General features: G+C 41.0%; 2 protein-coding genes across 5 annotated transcripts; both read right to left on the reverse strand.

The window, feature by feature from the left end:
• Nucleotides 1-210: 210 nt before the first annotated feature.
• Nucleotides 211-15,268, reverse strand: RB195_015686 (uncharacterized protein; the record flags this gene model as incomplete). Of its 4 annotated transcripts, XM_064206512.1 has the most annotated exons (26): nt 211-274; nt 2,173-2,265; nt 2,328-2,485; nt 2,589-2,732; nt 4,016-4,070; nt 4,133-4,247; nt 4,350-4,446; nt 5,559-5,609; nt 5,667-5,702; nt 10,168-10,220; nt 10,292-10,320; nt 11,383-11,406; nt 11,512-11,538; nt 11,615-11,750; nt 11,812-11,944; nt 12,031-12,099; nt 12,291-12,393; nt 12,708-12,793; nt 12,850-12,998; nt 13,141-13,318; nt 13,474-13,611; nt 13,733-13,834; nt 14,264-14,432; nt 14,502-14,584; nt 14,657-14,716; nt 15,188-15,268. In XM_064206512.1, the coding sequence occupies 26 exons, from the start codon at nt 15,266-15,268 to the stop codon at nt 211-213; spliced, it is 2,433 nt and encodes an 810-aa protein (XP_064062391.1). The 4 variants fall into 4 exon arrangements, with proteins under 4 accessions (XP_064062391.1, XP_064062390.1, XP_064062392.1 ...); XM_064206511.1 differs by lacking the exon at nt 11,512-11,538; XM_064206510.1 differs by lacking the exons at nt 211-274; nt 2,173-2,265; nt 2,328-2,485; ... (8 more) ...; nt 11,383-11,406; nt 11,512-11,538 and having other exon boundaries at nt 11,599-11,750.
• A 1,428-nt stretch (nt 15,269-16,696) lies between these two features.
• On the reverse strand, nt 16,697-23,228 carry RB195_015687 (uncharacterized protein; the record flags this gene model as incomplete). Its single annotated transcript, XM_064206513.1, has 20 exons — nt 16,697-16,845; nt 17,028-17,201; nt 17,276-17,395; nt 18,204-18,330; nt 18,408-18,520; nt 18,575-18,726; nt 18,813-18,925; nt 19,070-19,225; nt 19,476-19,674; nt 20,099-20,241; nt 20,327-20,417; nt 20,619-20,716; nt 20,819-20,926; nt 20,985-21,074; nt 21,245-21,370; nt 21,520-21,624; nt 21,837-21,932; nt 22,051-22,213; nt 22,880-23,007; nt 23,196-23,228. The coding sequence occupies 20 exons, from the start codon at nt 23,226-23,228 to the stop codon at nt 16,697-16,699; spliced, it is 2,484 nt and encodes an 827-aa protein (XP_064062394.1).
• Nucleotides 23,229-24,419: the final 1,191 nt, after the last annotated feature.

Consider the following 24,419-nt stretch of genomic DNA (forward strand, 5'->3'; position numbering starts at 1 on the left):
AATTTTAATAGTAATGAAGCTCGTCAATCAAAAATTATCCACAATTCCCATTCCTATAATACTTTGACATTCGAGAACATTCAAAACATGCAGTTCATCAGCAAAGTCTACAAATTGAGTTACAAGTTTGAATTCAGAAGAAGAGAGCAACATTTCCAGCTCAATTTCAATAATTTGATCAAAAATGGTAGTGATAATTAAGACGTCAAGTCAATCAGAACGTGCTGTGGCAGTCTCGAGACTTCCTTGTTTTTTCTCAAACGAAAGATTGCGCCTGAAATAGTTCCAATAAATAAATTGTGCGCTTCCGTCAATGCATCAGTATTCGTTATAGTATTTATTTTGGGTCAATAATGGGAAAAATGAAAGATAGAATTGATCAATCAATAAATTAATAATCAACACGCATAAGAGTTAACGATATTAAAACGAGAAATGTGAACATGAAGCTGGAAAAAAACTAAACCGTAAATAAGATGGCAACTAGTAGCTATCTTCTTTTCCTAGGAGTCAGACCAAGGGGAAATATCTCAAACTCTCTAGAAATCCGAACAATTTCTAGAGTTGGTGTGTGAACGAGCTGGTTCTAATCAAAACAGAAATCGTGAAAGATAAAGCATAAAGGTACATGTATACGTGGTTGATGCTGCTGTTCATCTCATGATCGACTCAGTAACTTACTTCCTAAAATCCCAATCTTCTCCGGAAATTACAAAAACTTGATCAAGAAATCGCTCATAGGGAAGGATTCTTCAGAAGCGGGGCACATTGGATATTGTCGCACCAATCCAAAGCGGGATGCTGGATTTCCTGAGCACAAGGGCGCCACATGCTGTTGAAGCATGGTGCGAGTTTCTGGTGGGTTACGCCTATACGGAGTCGTAGATTACGGAGAGAAGGGTGATTCGATTGGAGCGCGCCAGCCCTGTGCATGCGCCGCATCTTCTGGGCGGTTTTTTACGGCAATTCGGAAGAAATGGACGGAATCACCCCCTCTCCATAATCTACTATGCCGTATGCGAATACTCCACCTGAAATCCCTACCACCTTAGATTCGTAGGGTGATGCCTTTAAATAAAGAAATGGACGGCATCACCGTCTCCCCCGAATTCGTGGGGTGATACCTTTAAGGATATCGTACGTGTTAATGAGATGACAATGATGACAATCATCTCCTCCTTATAGGACCAGACGAATCGTATTCCAAGCGCAAAATATCTCGAGAAATCCAAACAGTTTTCAAAGTTTAAGGCAACATGCCACGAATCTGACGCGGTGAGGGGACTTGAGGGCAAAAGCAGGGGTTGTAGTTTGTGGGATGAGGGGTGGTTCCGCTCACTTCTCCCTGATCGTCGTAAGAAACGGCGTGGAAGACGACGTTGTTTATAGAGAACTTTAGTTGCACGCGCCGCATCCATGTGCGAGCGGACAAAGCTAAATGATATCTTCTCACCAGCCCATTCAAATGAAAACAATGAATAGGCTGCTGACAGGACCGGAACGTGTGCGTAAGGGAGCGTTCTAACGTATACGTAGGAACTAAAGATAGCTACGCGGTTTCCATGCCGTTTTTCACGACGATTAGTGAGAGATGAGCAGAAGCGTCTTGGATCCAACAATCTACAACCCCTTAACTTTTTTTCTCGGATTCCCATGGTACGTCAAATTCGTAGTATGCCGCCTCTAATTTGTGACCGGGTCAGAAAAAAAGCACAAAAACGAAGAAGGAATGGAAGGATACGGACGCTTTTCATAGGATTTGTTTCACGAATGAAATAATACTAATGGGGCTCCGGTCTCAAATGCAAAGTTGAAAGGATATTGGAATGGGCTTAGTAGGAAAAATGTCCAACATTTGTAAATCTATTGATCGGTGCTGAAGGGTTCCGGGAAATTTCGCGCTTAACCTCTCTATGAAAAAGCGAGTCTCCGGCAAAATAGTGCATAGATTTCCCAGAGCCATTCTGCAAAAGACTGCCTGAGTGAGAGCCATGCTGGTCGCTTTCCTCACCGCATCACAACGGCACTCGAGTATGATGTGCACTGATCTCGGATAGGACGTAATGGAGTTCGCCCTTGTCTTCTCAGGATATACAATCTTGGGGAGCTCATTAAATATGACTGATTGTTATTTAAAAAAAAAAGAAAACACCCTCACTTAACAATACCCACCTATCCGACTGCAAACGCTTCTTTTTTCGAGAATTTTCCATTTCTTTGAATGCTTCCATTGTTTTGGTGGGCAGCAATGTTACTTTACCACATCTGAATATGTGAATTCGAAAGTTAAATTATTTCTAATAAGTCCTATATGGGTTCTCGCTCACCGTTCAGCCGTAGCATTGACGCCTTCCTTCTCCTGGTCTGTTGGCAGACTCAGAACGTTCGACAGAAATGTATTCGCTTGAAGAGATTGCCAACCGAAATAACCCTGGTTTTCCAACGTTTTCAAGTTACATCCCATGTAGAAATTTGGCTTTTGACTCTAGGTTGTGTACTCATTAACACTCATTAAGCATTACTAAGTTTCCAAGTGATTTTTCACAAGACAAGATCAAAAAATGAATACTGAGTCGAGAAAACCTTACCGCAATGGCTTCTGGAAGTGGTAATTCATCAGCATTTTTCAATGTACGTATCATTTCATGTGTAACATAATCAATATCCGCAAAATTTCCCATAAAGTTTTCAGCGTTCGGAGCAGCGAAATCCTCATCTTGAACCTCAACACTCTGAAACCATATTTTGTTTTTTAGAGATTAAAATCGGTTGTTCTCTTCTGTTTTAAAATGTTCTAGAAAAAAATAGACCTATTTGAAAAGATCCACCTCCAAGCAAAATAGCTGGATAGAATCAAATATAGGAAAATGACTTTCTAAACATTATAAGCATAGCGGAATTTGTTACTCAAGTCAGATGCTTACAAGAAACTTCCTTGTTCGGCTGCTAGCGCTATTTTGCTCCCGTAGTCTTAAAAAAGCTAGGTTGTGCCAATGTCAGTTGATGAATCTGCCGCCTCTGATTCGGCGAGCGGCAGAAGTGCAGCTATAGTTAGTTCAAAACGACCTCAAACTACGCGCAGTTACGTAAGGTGCTGCGCTCGAAGCGGTGCGGTGGATCATGGTGGTTGATGTCGAGAGGGGACCTTCGCCAGCTCCACTCACACTGCAGGGATAAGTGGATCTAGCGAGAGTCCCATCTCGATCTGAACCGAAAGTTGTTGAGGTTGGGGCTTTTCATCCCACAACACCTGTAAGTGATCATAGAGGAACACCTTGTTCCTTCATTCTCTTCACTGTGCGCAAGGTAGCCGGCTAACTTTTATCCTTAATATACAGATACAATTAGAGGGCTAAACGAATAAGTGGGCAATCACGCGCAACCTCTTCGGGAAGCGGGAGAAAATAGTCATCAAATATGAGGGTGATCACGCTTAACTCCCACTAATAATCCAGAAAAAAATCCGTATGAAACAGTCTTTTGGCCGTTGCTTCCTCGCCATCAACGATACAACTTATTACGGTTGCTAGAACGATGTCAATCTGCAACGAGTTAGCGATTGTACGGACTCTTGTTGATCTTCTGAGGATATTTAGATCCAGGAAAGACGCAATAACTTCGGTGGCAAACGTATTGCATCTACAAAAATCAATGCAGGAAAAAAACAACACAACCACCTTTGCAAGTAATACCAACATAATGCAACACAGTGCACAAATCAAAGTAATCCAAACATAAGACACAGTCAGGTCAGAACGACATGATGGTTGATACAGTTAGGTAACGGACTGCGTCCGAAGCGATGCGGTGGTCCGTAATGGTTAGAATCGAGGAGGGAACACTGCTAGCACTATTCATCGTTGCAATTCACGGCGGTCCCGCATTGATCCCAGCCGCTACGCTCTACCGCGTCGCTTCGAGCTCTGCCGCTTACGGAACTGTCCGTGCCTCATGTTGTCTTGACCCAACTGAACCTACAACTGCATCTCAAGCGAAAATAAATATGCGAACTTACCTCAGTAGAAAATTTTCCGGCAACGATAACATTTCCTTTTTGAGACCCTTTTTTACTGAACGAAGAATGGCATGTAATGTGAGAGCATTGTGGAAAGGTGAAGAGCGAATTACGTACTTTTCCGTCGAACCACCGTACTTGTAGTGTTGCTTTTTTTTCGATCTTACACTGTTTCTTAACTCTTTAATCTCGTACATTGTGTCATCCAACATCGGATTTTTCTTCGGATCACCTAAAAAAGAATGTCAAACTTTCAACGGGTAATGAAAGCGAAAATATCAGGATTGCACTTTCATAGTGCTTCCCATACTTCTTTGAAAATCGAACAACTCACTTGTCTTCACAACCTCTGTAGATATTTTCAGTTCCTCCTCCTTCTTAATTTTCTCTGCTATCGCTGCATTTGGCTCCTGCCCGAGAGCGAGAACGACCTATGCAAGAAAGTTTTCTTAGACTTTCTTTCGGTAGGATTCATACCTATATACTTTGTTATTTGGCCGGTTCAGAAGATGAACTACCTAAGTTCACTTGCATTTTGTAAGAAAAAAAAACAGAACATCAGTATTACCACTGAATCAACTCGTTCATCGGGGAAGAAACTGCTAATAAAAGCAAGGAGTTGCAAATAAAAGCGCGAACTTCTTTTCTTCTAAGGACACCTACATGAGTGGGTGGCAGTGAAAGTGATGACCAATTACCTTTCCTAGTCCTTTTCTATCCCTTCTCATCCATTCCTATCACCCTCCATCCCCATCTTTCTATTAATCCCCTAAGTGAAGCGCAGAACCAAGATTCTCAACGGCACTCTACTTTTATTGTTATTAATGCTTATTTTTTATTGATGACTCATTAAGCCAAATGGTGGGTACATCTTTTACTAATGCCCTAGTGCATTGCTACTTTTGGTAAATTGGTGCTAGACTTGTCTGGGAGGATAAAAACACTGACTTGATCATGGGCTGGCCTCCGCAAGTCATTGTATAAGCCAACACGCGTTCGAAAACCTCAACGATTACGAATTCCTGTAAAACGCATTGGCGCATCCCAAGTGGATTGATACGCCGGTGACTTTATCCTTTTGTCCTTTATCTTGTACTAATTTACTTGTTTGGGAGTTGCACTCCATACTATTGCCTAGTATATAACCGGTGTTATCTACCCATATATAAGACTATCGTGTATAATCTCCTTATTCCTTTTTCTGATTGAAGATGAGGAATTAAAATAAGAGTCTTCAAATCAAAGAATGGTTCATGTATTTGGACGTCGGAATCAAAATCAGGGCCAACAGCTCTGGACCTCGGTGCAGTTGAGAGCTGGCAGTTGGGACCGAGGTGGGACCATCGCTAACTGCAGCGACGAGAGGTGTTGATCCCAACCGTTACGCTCCACTGCACCGCTTCAAGCGCACCCACTCACGTAACTGCATGTCGTTTTCACCTGATTATACCTGCTGATGGAGTCGAAAGTATTTCTAGTTAATCTAATTTTCCCAGATAACACTGAATACGATTGTAGGGACAACAAATATAAGAGCATTCACCTCATTGAGGTTTTGTACGTAATCTTCTTGAGTCCTGTCTAATTTCAACGTCTGAATTACAGAGCAGATCATGCGGATCCGTAGATTTCAAACAATTCGAAAACGTACCGATGGAGTTGAAGAATTTTCAGTCAGAACAGGGCTCTGAAATATTCGAACATAACTGGAAGATTACAGAAGATTTGGAAGGTTTGGAGACTGTGGTGAAAACGAATTCTACAATTACAATCAGCGTATAAGGAACTTCAAAATGTCGGGGTCTCTCCCAATACCAATAGTTAATTCCGAATAATAATCGAGGAAAAGGCGCTCGAAGCAGCCCCCTTCCCAACGACGCAACTCATTACGAGCAATAGAACGAGGGCAATCTGCACCTACGACTGTGCGGGTGGAATACCTTCTCGTGCTTATATGATATATGAGTTATATTAGTTGGACTGTCTCTAGATTAGTAAAAGTAGTGTAGTAGTGTCACCTTCATAGTCGTGAACTGCGCTTTTACCTTCACCTGTTCGTGATGAGATTCTTAAATCGGAAATTTTGTGACCCGCTGTCTTTAAAGGCATCACCCCACGAATCTGAGGTGGTACGGATTTCAGGTGGAGTATTCGTATACGGGATAGTAGATATGGAGAGGAGGGTGGTTCCGCCCATTTCTTCCTAATTGCCGTAAAAAAACGGCACGGAAGTGCGTGCACAAGCCTGGCGCGCTCCAACCGAACTCTTTGTAGAAAATAACGAGCCGAAACGCCCGAAGCCGCATCTTCCGGGCCGATTTTTACGGCAATTAGGAAGAAATGGACGGAATCACCCCCCTCTTCATAATCTACTACCAGCTATACGAATACTCCACCTGAAATCCGTACCACCTCAGATTCCTGGGGTGATGCCTTTAAGTTACACGGCATGGCTTACATGGCCGTAGTGTAAGACATCGACAGCTAGTTATAGTAGAGTCAAAACGACATGAAGCACTGTGCAATTGCGTACGCGGCCCCTCCGAGGCAGTGCGATGGAGCGTACTGGAACTCTTGCTGGCACCACCCATCGCTGCAGTTTGCGATATTCCCACGTTGGTTCCAACTGCTCCCTCCACCGTACCGTTACGAGCGCGTACGCAAATGCACCGTGCTTCATATCGTTTTGACCCGATTATATAATGAAAGTGAAGTGAAAGTGCAGCCATGATTGGTGCTAGCAAGGGTCCCCGCTCGAACCTGCATTACGCCTTGGACTGCCCCTTCTTGATGTCGTTTTGATCGACCATGTTTGGCGTAGAATAAGGATCATGACGTATTCTTCCGTCGCGTGAACGGTCTCTCTGGGCATCCATTAGGAAAGATCTCAAAGAAATCTCGTGGTTTTGTTCATTAACTGCTTTTACCGCTACATTTTTTTTCCTTGTGCCGAAAAAGTCTGGTCGGCGAAACCAAATGGGAATTGGTCAGAGTTCCTGACATCTCACTGTTATTCATTATCATTGTTCGAATAATCTCTTCGCCTTGGATCTTGCTCGACGTAGGACCATGTAGTAAATGTTTCAATACAAAACCTTAACAATAAACAATATGTTCATTACCAAATTAGGCAAATATGACCACCAACATACACATAAACAAACTACTAACTAACTTACCAACTGTGAACAAATAACAAATTAAAAACCACTATACGGCAGTTCTTCCGGGTCTTCATGGGAACAGCTCAGAGAAAAAAGCAAAGAGTGGCTCTTTGTAGTTTTATCGGATCAATTACTACATGGCAGATTATTGCGGTACGACACACACGCCTAAAGATCTCTACCACTTTCTATTTAAAACCAAACGAATGGAATCATAGTCGAGTCAAGATGACTTGAAGCTCAGTGCCGTTGCGTCGGCGGCTGCGCTCGAAGCGGTACGGTTGAGCGGGCGGTTACGAGAGACTCGGAGTGCAGACTTGAGTGGAGCTAGAGTGCCGCCTCGATCTCAGCCGCTAGCTCTACCGCACCGCTTCGAAGGGGGTAGAGTATACAACTCCATCGAGCTTCAAATCGTTTTGTTTAGGCTATATCCTTCTGTACAATTTCAAAAACATTAGTGGTGATATAGCCATCCGATTCGCATCTGAACTGCTTATATCCTATTTCTTCAAAGGCAGCGGGTTATGATTATGATTTTGATGTGGTGCGGAACACACGACGAAAGCGTAAAGTTCGGGTAGTAATTTGCGGAGGACAGCGTGGTTCGGCTCACTTTTTCGTAAACTTCGCAAAAAAAAAACGGCATGGAAGACACCGTTTTTTTTACGACGATTTCAGTTGCAGCGTGCTACTGTTGTGCATGGGCCGCATCCACGAGCGAACAGATCAATTATGACATTATAGCAGCCTTTTGAACTAAAACCAATGTATAGGCTGCTGTGGGGACTGGAACGTGTAGAGGAGCGTTCTAACGTGCATCGTAGGAACTAAAGCGGTTCCTACGATGCACGTTAACAAAGACCAGGGAAATATGAGCGGAACCACGCTCGGTTCTTGAAGATGGACTCCATAGCATTCCACGATCACCAACCATGCATGGAACACGTTTAATTCTCACGTTTCGATTTGTATTCGCAAGTTTGTGGCCCTAAGGAGGGCCGTTGGGTTAGCCTTTATGAAGGCTGTCGGGTTATGGAATCCCTCAATTGATCGGATACTTTGCAGCGATCAGCCTCCAGAGCTCGTAGAGGAGGCTTTCGCCACTAAACTGCCACTTCCAAAGGAAATGGTAGAAGTGACCGTGCCACAGGTCGTCCTTCAGTCCGTGACGGGATCGAACTGTTGTGTGAGCGCTCCTGTTATCAGATCCACAAATTTTCCGGAGTGGTCGACGGCCTCGTGGATGTAGTCGAGGTTTGTGGGGTTGTTGTATCCTCTTCTCACGTCGGTGACGACGAAACCTTCCAGTGTTGCATACCTCTGGACTATAGCATCGAAGTTTGCCGAGCTGCGATCGTCCATAATCTCCACAAAAACAAGCCTCGTTCCATCTTGAATCCTTCCAACTTGCCAGTCCCTACGAACGGCGCGGCCTACGTTGTACTCGCAACGCACGACATGCGTTTCATCAGTCTGGATTATGGTGTTAAGTTCTCCGATTTGCGTCAAATTGTTGGTGTAGTAGTCGACAAGTACATCGCGAAACCACCGAGTCCACTGGATCCCCGATTTAAAATGTTCGTACCTTCCTATTAACGAGCCCGAGAACGTATACAAAGAGGCAGCTAGCCAGGAAGATATTTGCGATCACAGTGCAACTTTTTAAAACTGTTCCTTTTAAATATCCTATCTTGTATGGGATTCCAGGATAGCGACACTGGCGTTTTTAGCACTCGAACTTCCAGCGCCTATCTCCGCCGGCCGCCTTCGTCTGCTTCGTGACCTTACGGGGATTTCCACCGTTGGTGCTTGGTCGCTCCTTCCACAGCAACCCACATCATCAGCGAGCCTTTCGTTAAACTCCTCCCTGGACTTCGATGCAAGCTCCGACAAGGTAGCAATCAGAGTGAAGTCACGAAGAGTCAGCAAGTTAGAGGCAACCATTCACCTTGATCACCTTGACTCCCGTTGATCTTCGAACTGGTCGAGCGGGCGCCAGTAATTCTTCCATTTGTCCCGATCGCGTGCCAGAGTAGCCCAGTGGTTCCTCCTTTCGCGTGAGACACATCATAATTTTCTTTGAAGGACTTCGTGAAGAAATCTGACCATCGGGTCGGCGGTCTTCCTGTAGTGCGCTTAATATGACGGGGAACCCAGTCGCTCACTGCTCTGGTCCAACGGTTGTCGTTAAAGCGCGTCACGTGTCCAGCCCACCTTTACTTTTTTACTTTTACTTTCCTTGGCAAACGCGGCGGCGTCTCTAGACTTCGATCGCTGACGTAGGAGAGAACTTCGAAACCCGTCCCTCACTTGTGTGAAACGGGATACTCTTAGCATCACTATCTCAATTGCGCATTCAATGACGCTCACCGTGTTTTCTTCCTGCTTGCGAAATGCCCAGGTTTCCGAAGCATAGGTCAAAGCAGGAAGTACGGTGGTGTTGAAGAGGTGAGCTCTAACAGAGGCAACCATTATGCAAATGAAATGGTTTAACGACGTGCTCTATGGAAGTCTTTGCGCCTGTTGTGCTCCAATACCTTTTCGGGCTCTGATTACATACCACATTACATTATTACAGTACTGGCACAGCCGAAGCAGCCGCCACGACGACACTAAACGACACTACAGTAGGAGAGCAGTTCGATTCTGTTGCGTCAGAGTGCCCCCACAACTGCATTTTACCCGTTTGTTTTACTCGAGAGTTTAATTGAGCGACTGTTGGGTCGCATTTATGCCTGTGGTACACTTATCGGAAAGAGATGATCAACAACATGTGGATTTTTTAACCGCACGCCAGAGAAGAGAATTCCGATCCGCAGTGGAGGGGAATCCGAATTCTGATCACACTATCAATGTGTGCTGACATCACGGAAAATGTAGTCGCACTTCGCTTTTGTTACTCAGCAACCAAACAAGTGTAATACGAGTAATGATAAGTCCGTTGTTCGATGCCTCAGTTCTATTAAATACAGTAAAAAAAGCACTTACTACAGCTGGAGACTCCGGTTTCTTTCGTAGTAGACAATATTTCACACACATCGCTGAATTATATCTACCAACGTGCAGACTATGATCGTTCGGCTTGAACGAAGCTTTATAAAGCTGAACTTACCGAAGAGATCAGAAACATGAATACTATCGCTGAGCTAAGCCAAATGTGCAATAGACATCACCGACATCTAGACATCTGTTATCGTCAGCTTAGTTTATCTCACTTATCATCATTGGCCTATCGTATGATCCCCAGTACTGGGAAAACGATGTTGTCATTGTTGAGGCTACCCGTATATAGTCCGGTCAAAATGACATGTAGCTCGGTGCAGTTCTGTAAGCGACCACCCCTAAAGCGGCGCGGTAGGACATAGCGGCTAGGACCACTCATCGCTACTGTTCGTGGTGGTCCCAATGCGATCCCAACTGCTAGCATCACCGCGCCGCTTGAACAGCTGTACTAGCTTCATGTCGCTTTTATCATACTACACTCCGTCGTAATTGGCAATAAAGGCCAGTTCTAGCGCTGACAATTTCGATTCAAACATTTTTTTCATTCTGAAAAGAGGAGGAGGTGGTTGTATCAATCCCCAACACCAGTTATTCGCAGTTAACTCGAGTCGAAAAATAAATCGTCATTGTGATGATGGAGTATAACGGCAAAAAAATGACGAATCTAGCGCTTGGAGGTTGGAGTCAGCAAGAAATCAACGGGAGATGTCGTTCTCGATTTGACCTCCAACCTTAGTCCGAGCTCTTCGCTCAAAATCTCTGTGTAATTACCAACTTAGAGATTTAAATCCTTATTCTCTATTCCAAGTTCGTAGGATTACATTCCCGTGTACATTGATATTCCTACAGAGCTATTTTGAAAGATGAACAATTTTAATATAACTTTTAAAAAAACTCCATGAAAGAGAATTATGTTGCCGAATAACAAAATAAGGAAGATATCAACAGAATCTAACAACAAATCCAAAGGATCAACAAAATCAGTCAACAATGAAGCAAAAAAACATTACAATCAAGTTAACATGAGGAAAGAGGGCTGATTCATCAGAGATTTCTAATAGTATCAGCATAGTTGAAACACAACGCAGCATGAAATATAAAAGAACCACACATAATCAAAGCAGCCGTGAGATAATTTACTTGAAGATTTAATGACTTGACATGATTTGGCCACCGCAACCGCCGTATTTTTTTTCTTACTGTAAGAAAGAAACGGGGCACGCTCTGAACAAAACAGATCAACACACAAATTTATACAAACGTGATTGGATGGGAAATCCCAACAATAAGAACAACAAAGGAATTTGACCCAGTTCTAGAAGCCTTCACCTTAATGATGCCACTAGAAAAGGTACCCTGATGCAAGTCTGAGACGCCCTATTATTCCTATTGTCCAGCATCGCAGGATAGATGTCCTTATTGGTATCCATACATCCGTTCGAAAGAAGGTTTTGCGTTTGATTCCTTATGTGCTTCCTTCTTTGCTTTCCTTTTCATGTATTTATCGAGTTTATTGTCCTTCTTCAACTGTTTGAACTTCTTTTCAAGGTTCATTATTTTAACTTGAGCTAAACATAATATTTCATAGTCTCGTTATCAGAACATACACTTGTGGATAATTGGAAAAACCTTTAGTTTTGAAGACCGGTTTTTCTCCGCGCATCATCCTATCAATGTTTTCCTGTCGCAATTCTTTCAGGGTCTCCTGTTTCATCCTTCGTTCAGCTTTGGTTTTCTCACGATTATCCATACGACGAATTGTCTACAACGCAGACATTCCGAGTATTTTAAAGGAATGAGAGCATCTAATAGTAATTCGCAATCTAGCAACTACTCAAACGTACAAACCTCGCGAATTCTCTCAGCTGTCTCGGTTTCCCCTCGTTCATCGCACGCAGCAGCCTCCCTTGACAACTCCTAAAAGGACTAGTTTCTCCCTAACAAAAAAAAAAAAAAACGAATGCATTTCCTTCAGAAAAGAAATCTGTTGTTAACGACAGCTAAAACTGCGTTAAACGAGATATTTTACTGCGATTTTTTGTCATTGTATAAAAATGGAGATGCACGAATGAGTTAGAAGTATTCGAAAAACAATTAAGGGCACGTACTTCTCTCTCCTCTTTCTTTAGCTCCTCCAAGAAATGATAATTATCGTCGAAACACCTTTCCTTAAACTCTCCGGCTCTACTATCAAAACGAGGATCCCGTTTCCTGCAAATTAAATTTTCAGACTAAAGCTGGAATAAAGTGACATTCGAACAGTTTTCCGATTTTCAGAAGTATTCGAACAGAAGAAAGAGAAATTAGCGACGGTACAACTCAGAATACAGATCAGTTCTAAACTTTTTGATGACGGTCAAACTGTGTATTTCTCGAATTAACAAGACCCTTGTATTCGCTACTTTCATTATAGTCCTAAAACGTTCAAAAAGTGTCGGGATGGGGTTTGGACGAGTGCACAATAACACAAATCACTCATCAGATTTCCGATAGCAAAACTGTTCATGGAAACGATTATAACATACTTCTTAGTGATGTTCTGGTATACGGGTCGGAATGTCGACACGGGCTTTTTTGAGGAGATTTCCTTTGGTCGATGCTGACCGCGATGCTGAAATGATTTCTAAAGTTACAAGTTAGCTAGAAACAAGATTGTCTGTTACGTACTTCATCTTTCTTTGCATCGATCCTCCTCTTTTTATTCTCTTCCAATTTTTTTTCTGTTTCAGCCTTCCCAAAATATACCTTGTTGAATAGTTTTATCCCTAACTTAGCTTTCATCTCTCGCACTTTGAATAACGGTAGATCTGCCATCTCTGAAAATACTGCACATGAATGAGCGCTCTACAATCAATTGGTAACACAACTCACAGGATTTTTAAAAATAAATTCTCCTCAATTTCTTTCTTCTACACTTTTTAATTCATCTCAAGCAACCAGTAACAAAAGGAACAATACCAGAACGGAACGCCTCAGCGTCATCTTGGTCCTGTCCTTGCCCTCCATCATCTTCGTCTTGCCAAGCTTCGGTTTCCATTGTCGTTTCTTCGTTTTTTCGTAGTTTCTTTCTTCGCTTGATTTGTTGTTTGTCTTGTTCGGATTCGCTTTCAGAACCATCACCATTCGCAACTTTTAGCTGCAGAAGGTTGTTTTAAGAATAGCAAAATTGAAACCTGACCCATAGAACTCGAGGGCATTAAGACAAAAACATTCTGATGTTATAAAAATGCAATGCGGAGCTATTTCCCTTTGATAAATATTCGTTAGAAATGAAGAGAAATTTCTGCCCACCTTTCTCGTCGGTCGTGGATCATCTTCATTGTCGCTGTCACTGCTTGATTGACGACGCAAACTCCGTCGGTCAACAGATCGTTTTTCAATATCTTCTTCGTAACTTGACTCCATTTTGGAGACGTCAGTTTGAGATGACTGGAAATAGAAGAGATAGAAATCTTTCATCTCATAACAACTGAAAACAAAAAGTTCTATGCATGAAGACATTGAAACAATTTTTATTTTATTTTTCATTGGAAAAAGATTTGAAGTTTACCTTTCCGGGAGCTGCCACCTGGTTTTCTGCGATCCCTTTTCTTCGAATTTCGTCGCACCTAACACTTTTTCCTTGTTTTTTCATCGAATTCACCATCGGGATCTGAAGCCTTTGAATTTGTCCATTGCAAAAAAAGATATGCAAATTCTATGAGGGTAAATGTGCTAAAAGAGTTATACAACTCACGGTTGATAACGTTCCACGGAAAGGGTTAAAGTAGCTCAAACACTCTAGGTATCTACAAGTCGCGAATCTTCACAATATGTAAAAGATTCAAAACATGAGAACCCGAAACCTATGTTCAGATATCTTTTCATATCTTTCCAAGCTGCAGCGGATCAACGTGCAGAAAGTCATCAACCGAACATGGAGAAAGTTGAGTGGGCGGCATAGATGTGATCACAAATTACCAGGGGTTAGCGGAAAAACGATGACACCACTATTTGTTACAGAGACGAGATTGATTAAATAGTGAAGTAATTCTTGGTCAAGTTCAACCCTTATCTTCTGTATGAGGATGTGCCAACAAACCATGGTGTCTTCATCCTCCAGCATATCCGTAACATCCACAATATCGTTGTCAGACGCATACATCTCATCCTCTGATCCACCCAACATTTGGTGATCAATACTTGTACCTTTCACAGGTTCGCCTTTTCCTTTTTTCTTACCACCTTTGAATGCAACTTTATGATGTTTTCTGTAACAGGGGAAACTTTCGTTATACTGTCGCTGCGAAACAAAACAATGCACCAATCTAACTGCTCACCCATTCCTGTTAATCTTCGTTATATCAGCTGCCCTCCGGCTCCTTTTTTGCACCACAGCATCGCCATCCTCAGTTAAGTCAGCCTAAACTATTGTTTAACTAATCCCACTAACAAATCATCTTTCACTTTAACAGCAACTTCTTCAATCGCTTACTTTGAAGTAACGTTTTGGCCTTTTTTTCAAAACGGTTCCACCAACTGATGCTTCCCGGAACTAAAATCACATGTGAAATCAAGGACGCTCATGTATTGAAAAACACAAAATTCCAACGATGCTGAACTGGTTCACTATATTTTTATCGTAGCAAAAATACTGCACAATAAACAGAAACTTCACTCCGCAAATCACACAAGTCGAGGAGATTTTCTTCAACTTTAACTTACTTCACAAATCCAACAATAATTCTGCTTGAAGAATGTTCAAAAGGCGGTTATATGCCGGCATTCCAGAATTTCCTTAAGACTCGGAATAATCTCTTCGATTCGAAAAAGTGTTCAGGAAAGTTTCCTCATTTATTGTACTAGCTTGTAGATGCTACCCGCGAGGTTTGATGACGCTCACTTCAAAAACTGCCCTTGTTTACAACATTGTAGCAGTGCTAGTCTGACATGTAAGGAACAGAAAATACAGTTATAACGTTACAGATAACAGTTACAAATTTATGCAGTAATTCTAACAACTCGCCTTCTTTTTGAACTTATTCGGCTTGGAAGCGAAAGAGCTCGCTTTCTTAGGGAACGTTCTTTTTGGTGCTTCTTCAGACATCTAAAAAGAGTGCCTAGGCGAATATGAGTATAATTAGGCCATGTAATGGATTCACCCGTAGTCAATAGAAAATTACAGACAACTGCACAGCTGCTGACTAAAATTCAAATTTATTTGCAATGAAAAAAAAAGAAAAAAAACGCTTTGTACAACAAAAAAAAATACCAGAAAACCTATCAAGTGGCAGCCTAGGTCCTTTCTACAAGACATGACAAGGGTGAATTAACGAGATAGATTAATGCAGATAAACACACGGAGAATCGTAACCTGTAGAGACTAGAGGAGAAAAACGCGGCCTAAAACACACCTAACAACATGCTTTAGCTTTATGAAAGCCTCGGGAGAAGCGCAAATGTTTAATGAGAGGAATTTATGCTTGAAACGCTGAGGCATACGTACGAGTACAAGAACTGTAACTGAAACAGACTTTTACTCCGTGGTAGGGGTGTTATTTCCACCACAACATCGCTTTTAGTGCTTTTGAATCTAGTCAGTTGACCGAAACCCAGAGAGGTTCACTACGGATAACCCTCAATTGACGAAAATGTTCCAAAATTCTGCAATGTTATAAGGACCCAAACTAATCCTTAGAAGTGGCGCTACTAATTGAAACAACTACTAACAAAATTAAAATTCCCACAACTGCAACTACGGGTACGTTCAAGAAAAAGTGATACATTGTATGCGTTCTCATGCAATACTACTTATTTTCGCTCTACACCGAATGCAGCTTAGTGCACCAATTAAAAAGTCGCTAGAATTCAAATATACGCTCATTCAATTGCAGTAAATGGTATGCTCAATGATGCCTCAGGATAAAAAGCACAAACTCCTTGAAAAATATGAAGCATTCGACACATCAGCTATACAGGATGAAATGTAGAGAAATTTTAACGCAAAGCGGATTACCACAAAAACGAAAGTAGAAATTACTTGAGTGCTGGACAAGAAGAAGGAAGAAAGAGGCACAATGCAAGATAACCCTTCAAATTTCTTTTCCTATGAGTTGGCTGCACAGAAACTTCGAAAATTACTAATTAATTAAAAATGGGTTTTTGATTCATTCAACACAACAACTAAGGCAGCACGAATGTGTTTTCTGCTATATAAACTAATGGAGTCAATATCTATTATCAGAACATTTAAGAGCGATAATTCTCAATTCTTATAATGAAATGGGAAGAATGGAACACATTACTAACATGAAAAGATTAATACTGCTGACGCGAGAAAATCGCTCGAAAATTCATAATTTCACACATGCAAATTAAATACAGGTTTTTGCAAAGGTTACACGCCGTAAGTACACGAAGGAAACTCACAAGATACTCAGCAGGTTTGACAAAGTTTTTAGCGCTTCCACAGAGACTTTCTTAGTGCTTCCACAAACAGGAGAGTCTTTCGTTCTCCAAATTTGATAAACTTTTACTACACGTTCATGAACTGAGGAGGAGATTCATTGTCATCGTCATCCTGTTGACTCGTCTCATCGTCCTCAACGTCTTCTTCGCTTGTTCCTGGAAGAGTAGATCGCAACACAAGCCGACTGCGTGCGTCGCTCTCCGGCATTGCAGATTCTTGAATAAATATAAAAATCTTGAATAAAGAAAGATATGGTCTGAAATTTCGACAAAAATAAGTACACCTTTTCCCCTAGGGGAAAAAACAGAAAATTTGCATTGGTACAGTACAAGTATTACAATAAGATAGAACCAATGAAGAATTGACCTATTTGAAGTCCAAAAAAAAAGCTCCTTACCATCCATTTGGCTGAGCTGTGGGACACAAAACATGCTCTGAGCTTGATTTGCAGCAATACTTGCTCCATAACCAGTGGTCGTTGCAGTGCTTTTTCTAAGGCTCTCCTCATGCATTCCCCTCAAGAATAGCGTTTGAATTCGCATGTCCGCTCCGGCTGTATCCATGCCAACGCCTACGAATGAAATGAGACTTGAATTTCAGTTGAACAATGTAAGTCATGCTGGCACGAAAATTGACGGCACTCACCACTTTGCTGCAGGCTTCGTGTTAGCGAATCCACTAACTGCGGATTCACTTGGTGTAGGGTTGACAATAAACCGCATACAGTGGAATCAAGTGGGCCATCAACACGATGAAGTCCGTCTCCTATGAAAATAAACCTTCGCTTAATAGAAAAAGCAAAAACTTCCTAAACTCTAAACTGAGCCTTGTGTAACTCGGGTAGCATAGTGTACAAATCTAACCCAATGATCCATTAGCTAGAATAGATTTAAAAGAGAACGAGGAAAAGATGGCTATCTACGTTTATGAACGTAGTTGGGGTTGTTTCAAATGAAGTATCTAATTTTTCAGGTCTTAAAGGCATCACCCCACTAATCTGGAGTGGTACGGATTTCCGGTGGGGTATTTGTATAGGGGGTCGTAGATTATGGGGAGGAGGGTGATTCCGTTCATTTCTTCCTAATTGCCGTAGAAAGTGGCCCGGAAGATACGGCTTCGAGCGTTCCGGCGCACTATTTTCTACAAGGAGTTCGATTAGAGCGCGCCAGCCCTATGCGGCGCCGCATCTTCCGGGCCGTTTTTTAAGGCCATTAGGAAGAAATGGGTGGAATCACACCCCTCTCCACAATCTACTATCCCGTATACGAATACTCCACCTGAAATAAGTACCACCCCAGATTCGTGGGGTGATGCCTTTAACCAGTCGTTAGTCTTGACAACAAACCCTTTCTGCTTATCCTTGTTTGGATTTTTAGTAATTATCCACTTTTTAGTAATTAATTATAGGTTTTCCATTAAACCAAATGCAATACAACAAACAATAACAAGAAACGTGAAGAGCGAGATAATATCCAACCCAATACACATGTAAAAAAAACTTCAAAAATTGATCCAGAATCTGGTGAGCTCGTCCAAGCTGCTACATTTGAAAAAAAAACCTCAGTGTCCTTACCAATGAGAGTATTCCGGGGCGGAGACGTCCTAAGAGACGGCACTAGGGAATGCATGGAATCCAATAGTAGATTTCGCTCACCACTAAGAGTACCAGGATGAACGGCAGATGAAACATCTTGTTCCATCTAAATTTACCAATTCAAAAATCACTACTGAATTATCAAATCTAACGTTTAAGTTAGAAAAAAAAACAAATACTAGCCCTGGTTCTGAATCGTTGCAGAAACTGTTCACTAGCTGGTGGTGGTTTCCATTCTGGATTAGTGGACATGAAGTGGAGCACGGAAAGTTCAGTTTTTCCATCTAGTGCAGGGACTAAATTGAAAGATTGTAGCGCTTTTGATCCTTTCAGCACTTTTCTGCACAAACCTGCACTAGGCTTTGATGCAGAGCCATTCCACTTCATATCGCCATGTCTTCCTACATCCATAAGTGCGTAGGAGCAAATATCACCGAGGCCATTTACCCGTACTGTGTTGTCATGGAAAAACCGCACTAATTCGCGACAGTTAGGACGGATCCTGGAGCAAAAATATTCCATACGAAACGTTATCGAACAGTAAAATCCGAATCATAACTAGCCTACAATCTACTTCTAAAAAAGTACCAAAAAAGGAGAACAAATGGGGTGAGGATAGGGCTGCTCAATTCTTGGAGTAGGAACATCCACTTAAGTTGGAAGAATTGTTCGAATTCGCGTCGGACTTGCTCGGTGTGTGCCTAATAAAATCGAATAAAGTTTTAAAAGATGACATAGTCTAATTTCGTTATAAAACCAAAGATAGATAGCAGAAAATGGAAGTCTTCTTTGGAAACGTGAATAGCGTAGTGAACAAATTAAAAATGACTGATAATAATTCTCACCTGTCCTTTCCACTCCGACGGCACATAATGCAGTTCGCTTGTAACATGTGTTAGCAACACTTCCGGCTGCCAGACAAGATTTTCGTCAGAGATCATTCCATGGCAAACTACCATGACAACTCCACAAACAGAAATCACCGTTAACACATGTTCAACCTGGAACGTTATGGTGAATAGATCCCAGAAGATCCCTCCATAATTTCGGAAATTGCGCTTTTGTGGTGCTACTTGCATTAGCTATCTTTGCAAACGATCTCCGCAAAAAGAATAAACTTGATTCATAGAGTGAAAGTGAATGGTTTCCAACTGGAATTAGGCAACACCTGCTTTTCTGATCTTTTCGTTAACTAACTGTGCAACTTTCACGTTGGTTGGTTGTTCTATAAATAACAACTGTTGATCTAACCTGAAGTACATCCTCATCCCATGCTGACAAGATTGCCAGTACGCCGGCTATCGCTCCAGCAATAAATGCGATGTTTTTCGCGAATATTTCTGTTAACGTCGAGTAGAACTGGTTTAAGTAAGCATTTGCATACACATGTGATCTATTCAGTCGTGCAGCTAGTTCGTGATTGAGTTCGTTGAAATGTCTGACTCGATACCTTAAGAAGAAAAGTAAGATATCCTACACAGGAATCCATGAAGTCGTTTTTAAATCGACTCTTTGAAGAAATCATTATCGTATTATCGAGAACAAAGAAGCACACTCATACAGGGAGAAAATCGGCAATCACAAGTGTTTTCGAACAGGTTATGTTTTTTTTTCCTTGACAAATACCCAACCATTGCGTCATAAATTAACCCGGATTTCCTTGAGAGCAAATAAATGCGACAAAATATGACGCGAAGCAAAAGCCAAGAAAAAAAAACAGGAACCGAAACAAATCAGGTATCGATGCGATATAAAACGAAGAAACAAACTGAATAAAGAGCTAAATGAATCACTTTTTGACTTTAGAAGAAAGCTGGAAAAAGTAGGAAAAGCAAAGAGGCATACTTCATCAAATTATCTTAATATCTACTCACCTTCCATAATTCGAGTATCTCCGCATTCCGAGAGCGTCAGGGCGCCTTTTGATCAGTTCGGATAGTGTAAAGAATGAGTAAAGAATTTGGTACAAAAATATTAGTGGGAAGAACATAAGGTTCAGCAGACCATACATCGCAACCTAAATTCACCCAATAGCTTTTAGATGAGGAACAAGATCCAGTAATACTAAAGCATTCATTAATATCTCTGAAGCAGTATCTTACATCCTTTTCCATTTGCCTGGTCAACAACTCGAGATTATCAAGGTCCTTGTATTCCTCTTTCAGGTACGGTCCTGCCCACGGAGACGTGGATCTGAATCAAACTGTTCTTCGCGTGTTAACTGGCAATTTAAAACCAGAAAAGAGAAAAAAAAAACGAAAAGAAACGAAATAATAATCCTGGCTCCTTCTTCAAAATAACGCCAAACGATGTTTGAGACAGATTCAAACGGTCACCGCAATTGTAAGAAATTATATTATATCAAAGCTTGCAAAGAAAAATCATCGCCCTCACCCGAAAAATAAAATACGCCGTATATTAGATTTAAGTCCGTTGGGAAAATATGGTACAGGACCAATAAAAGGCACATTGAATACCGGTGGAAGAACTCGCTGAAATATATGAATAGCAAAAAAACATAACAACAAATATAACATCAGAAAATAAAATATAAGGTATTACAATAACAATACAAAAATAAAATGCTTGCCCACCGTATTCACCAACGCAACAAGATAATTTTTGAACCTTAGGATGCGATTGTAAAGATCGATTGGTGTGACGTGATCTCTATCAACAATTAATTGCAAACGTTTTTGGACCTTTGAAAAAAAATATATAATAGATAAGCAAACGGCAATAAAGTGAGAATTCTCCAACCTCACAAATCTGCTTCACTACTGAGTGCCATGTGAGATTCGACAATTGAGCATCTTCGATTAACAAGGCAGAATGGTAAAAGAGTTGAATCTTGAACGAATAAAAAGGAATTTCGGCTTTTACTTGTGTAAATAAGAATTCCACAACGCCACTACAGAAAAAAATCAAACAAAGACAGCTAGAATAACAGTTAAATCGAAAGCGAAACAAATGCGCATATTGTTGGTAATGCGAACATCTTGAACTAGAAAAAAACAAACCTCATGCAATTGCAATAAGTAATAGGTAGTCTTGACGACTCGTGATATCCAAAATATGATAGCAACGAGTATCGAGAATACAACTAACGGATGAAGATGACTCGCACAGCTCTCGACAACTGCATCCTTAAATATCAAAACTAATATTTCCATTCTTGGGCAGGGTATGGAAACGTAAAGTTTGGGAATGAAACGACGGAAAAATTGGGAAGTTGCAAGAAGAAGAGAAAAATAGACAATGTGGGCGAAACTCCAAACAAATTACTCAAACTTACATTAAAACTTCGCTTTCCCGTAATCGCGGCACCCGTGGCTGTTACATTTTTGTTAGCGAAGAGCACATCATAATCAATACATTGCATGAAGAACGTCGAAAATGTCTGAATAAGAGGTATGATGACACGTAAACAACAAAATCTGGTTTGGAATCCGGAGCTATACAGTGAATCGTCTTCTTTACATCGTATTTTAGAATTTTATTCGAACTTATTACTACAGGAATTAGAAATGTGAAAACACATAGAGAAAAAAATAAATATACATAATTATGAAATAATTTTAATAAAAAATCTTATAGAATAACCAAGCTTACCACAACAAAGACAAACTGTGCCAACCCGAACACTTTCTTGACGGCAATTGTTACGAATCCCCCGCCTTGGTGATATTCATAAACCAATGTGAAAAACTGAAATGTTTTCATAAGTACTATCTTTTAGAGGAAAGAAAAACAGAAATTTAGAGCAGCAGAATAATTACAAACTTGACAAAAAAAAAACGAGCAAAACCAGTTAAAGAGACCAAACCCTGTCCAAGTTGTCAATATGATCCCATCGGTGGTCGTTTCGACGAGATGATGATGACATTGCGGGAGGTGTTGGGTTGGCTTCATCGTGTCGAGATGAGCCGACAACATGGGTTGACGGAGGGGGATTATACGCATCACCAGGTGTAGATGAGCCGGAAATCCTGAAAAGACGGATATTAATCCCATAGCTGGTGTAGAAGTGTTTCTTGAGCAAAGAAATACTCACCTTCCTACTTTTTGCTTAACAATACGAGAAAAAAACTTTTATTGCCCAATTGAAAATATCCCCATCATCCCCACAACAAAAATAAACCGGTTGTTTAGATGGAAAGGTGTCAACGTTGTCCGTTCCACGTTGTATAACCTTATTTCGCAATCACTCATTCCACAATATTTAGAACTAAGTAGTACGCAATGTTTTGCAACTGCGTCTGACTAAAAATGAACTTTGAGGTTGAAATGTCGTATAATACACCAGTTAAAATGACTTCCAGCAAATATAAATCATCAGAAGTCTACTAGAACAACTGTTAGTAATCGAAAAAAGTGTTCGTCTGTCTGTTTCATCATCATCATCATCATCATCATACCTGAGCCACTTGTGGTTCGATACAAAAACACCGGGTTGTTACGATTTTACACACGACCGCCGCGGCGACTTTCTATTGGAATCGGACTATGCCGTCTAACTAGTACAGGCAAATTGTAGTTTCAGCATGCTTGGGAAATTCACAGAAACTAGACCAGTATAGCAGCGATGGATGCAGTCTGATTTCCTCACTAATGGCGGTCCGTATACAACTTAAAAACGAAATTAAAAAGCGTACAATGGTGCTGACTCTGAGTGACTCGGTCCGCCGCCAAATAGCATATTTCTACCGGTATTCACAATTGGTAGAATGCTGTTGCAGGCGCTTGCACGCTGATCACCGTCTTCATAGTCGTCATCGATCCTCTAAAATGTAAACTAAGAAATTCAAGGTCGATTTTTAGATCAGTAAAACCATGATAAAATATAAAGGAGAGAAAATCAAGTCCTGACGATGAAAACGTAGCCAACTACGGCTGAAAAAGACCTTTTTCGGATTTCTTTTTCCTCAGTCACATATTTCTATTACACATGATATCTAAATGCTAACCAACCTGATACGATTTCTTATTTCGCGATGACCACATCAAAACGAGTATCTGAAACTAATGAGGATTGTAAAGAAGGAACCAATCAAACAATACAGAACGATTACTGTGTGTCATATGCAGTGAAAGTGTCAGGAAGCTTTAAAAGAACATCAACAACAGATAAATACAAAAAGAAATGTCCAAACGTGATCAAAACAAATGTAATCGATAAAATAGTCTAAAAACCGCAAACTTGAGATAAACAGGAGCTAGAAATGCATAGTAACCATACAAACGTCATCTTGCTATACACATATGTCATAGCAGACTCAGATCGCCAGCATAGCAAAAATATGAGGTCGCTAAAAAAGAGAAAGGGATCCACCGAAAACGCTTCCTTGCATATAAACAGTTATCGTCCTCCAGAATTCAGACCGTGGCAAAGAACGCCAGTGCATAAAGGAATAAACAGCGAAAACATACAATAGAAGAAGTGATATCAACGTGAATCGATTGACGTCTCACGTTGCTGCTTTTTGCCACTATTTCGGAAACATCGATTATTCTTCGTTGAAGAAGAAAATAAACGTTAGCAGGTGAGGTGAAAGGATACCGCCAATTAATGTTAAAATCCTATACTACCAACTTACATCAATCATGTTAATCAATCTTAACGAAGTTCGGAATTAAAAAAAAAACAGCGATACCTTCTCTACAATACGACTAGACCTCACTGAAGAACCTTATATACAGACTTTTTTGGGGAAAAAATAAACTTATAGAAAAGAAGAGGACATAAAGAAGACACTGACTTGACACTGAACTTTCTAAACACGATTTTCTCAAGACAATTTTCAACTTTCACTAGTTTGAACTTGGGTTTGACTACTCTTGAACACAGGCATCACCAAAATGTTTTGAACTAGTCAAATATCGTCCAAATCAAAACAGACGGTTCGTTAGTATCGTGGCCACACGACTGTTAAGGTAATGTTAACTCTCTAGTCAAATCCTTAATCCACTTTCTTGTTGAATGGTAACTTGCATTGTGAAAAGGTATTTGGAAATCCTCATTATCTCTTTCCACGTTCTGAAGAAGGCGGCTACGCCAAAACGCTATTGTCGTTAACGAAAACTTTAGTTGTGAGCTCCACACAAAGCTAAAAGAAAAGAACTACATGCAAAGAATAAAGCAAAGTCGAACTTCCACACTCCTAAACTAAGAAAAACCACGTTTATTACGGATAA

The sequence above is a fragment of the Necator americanus genome, chromosome V (genome assembly GCF_031761385.1).
Source record: "Necator americanus strain Aroian chromosome V, whole genome shotgun sequence".
NCBI lineage: Eukaryota > Metazoa > Nematoda > Chromadorea > Rhabditida > Ancylostomatidae > Necator > Necator americanus.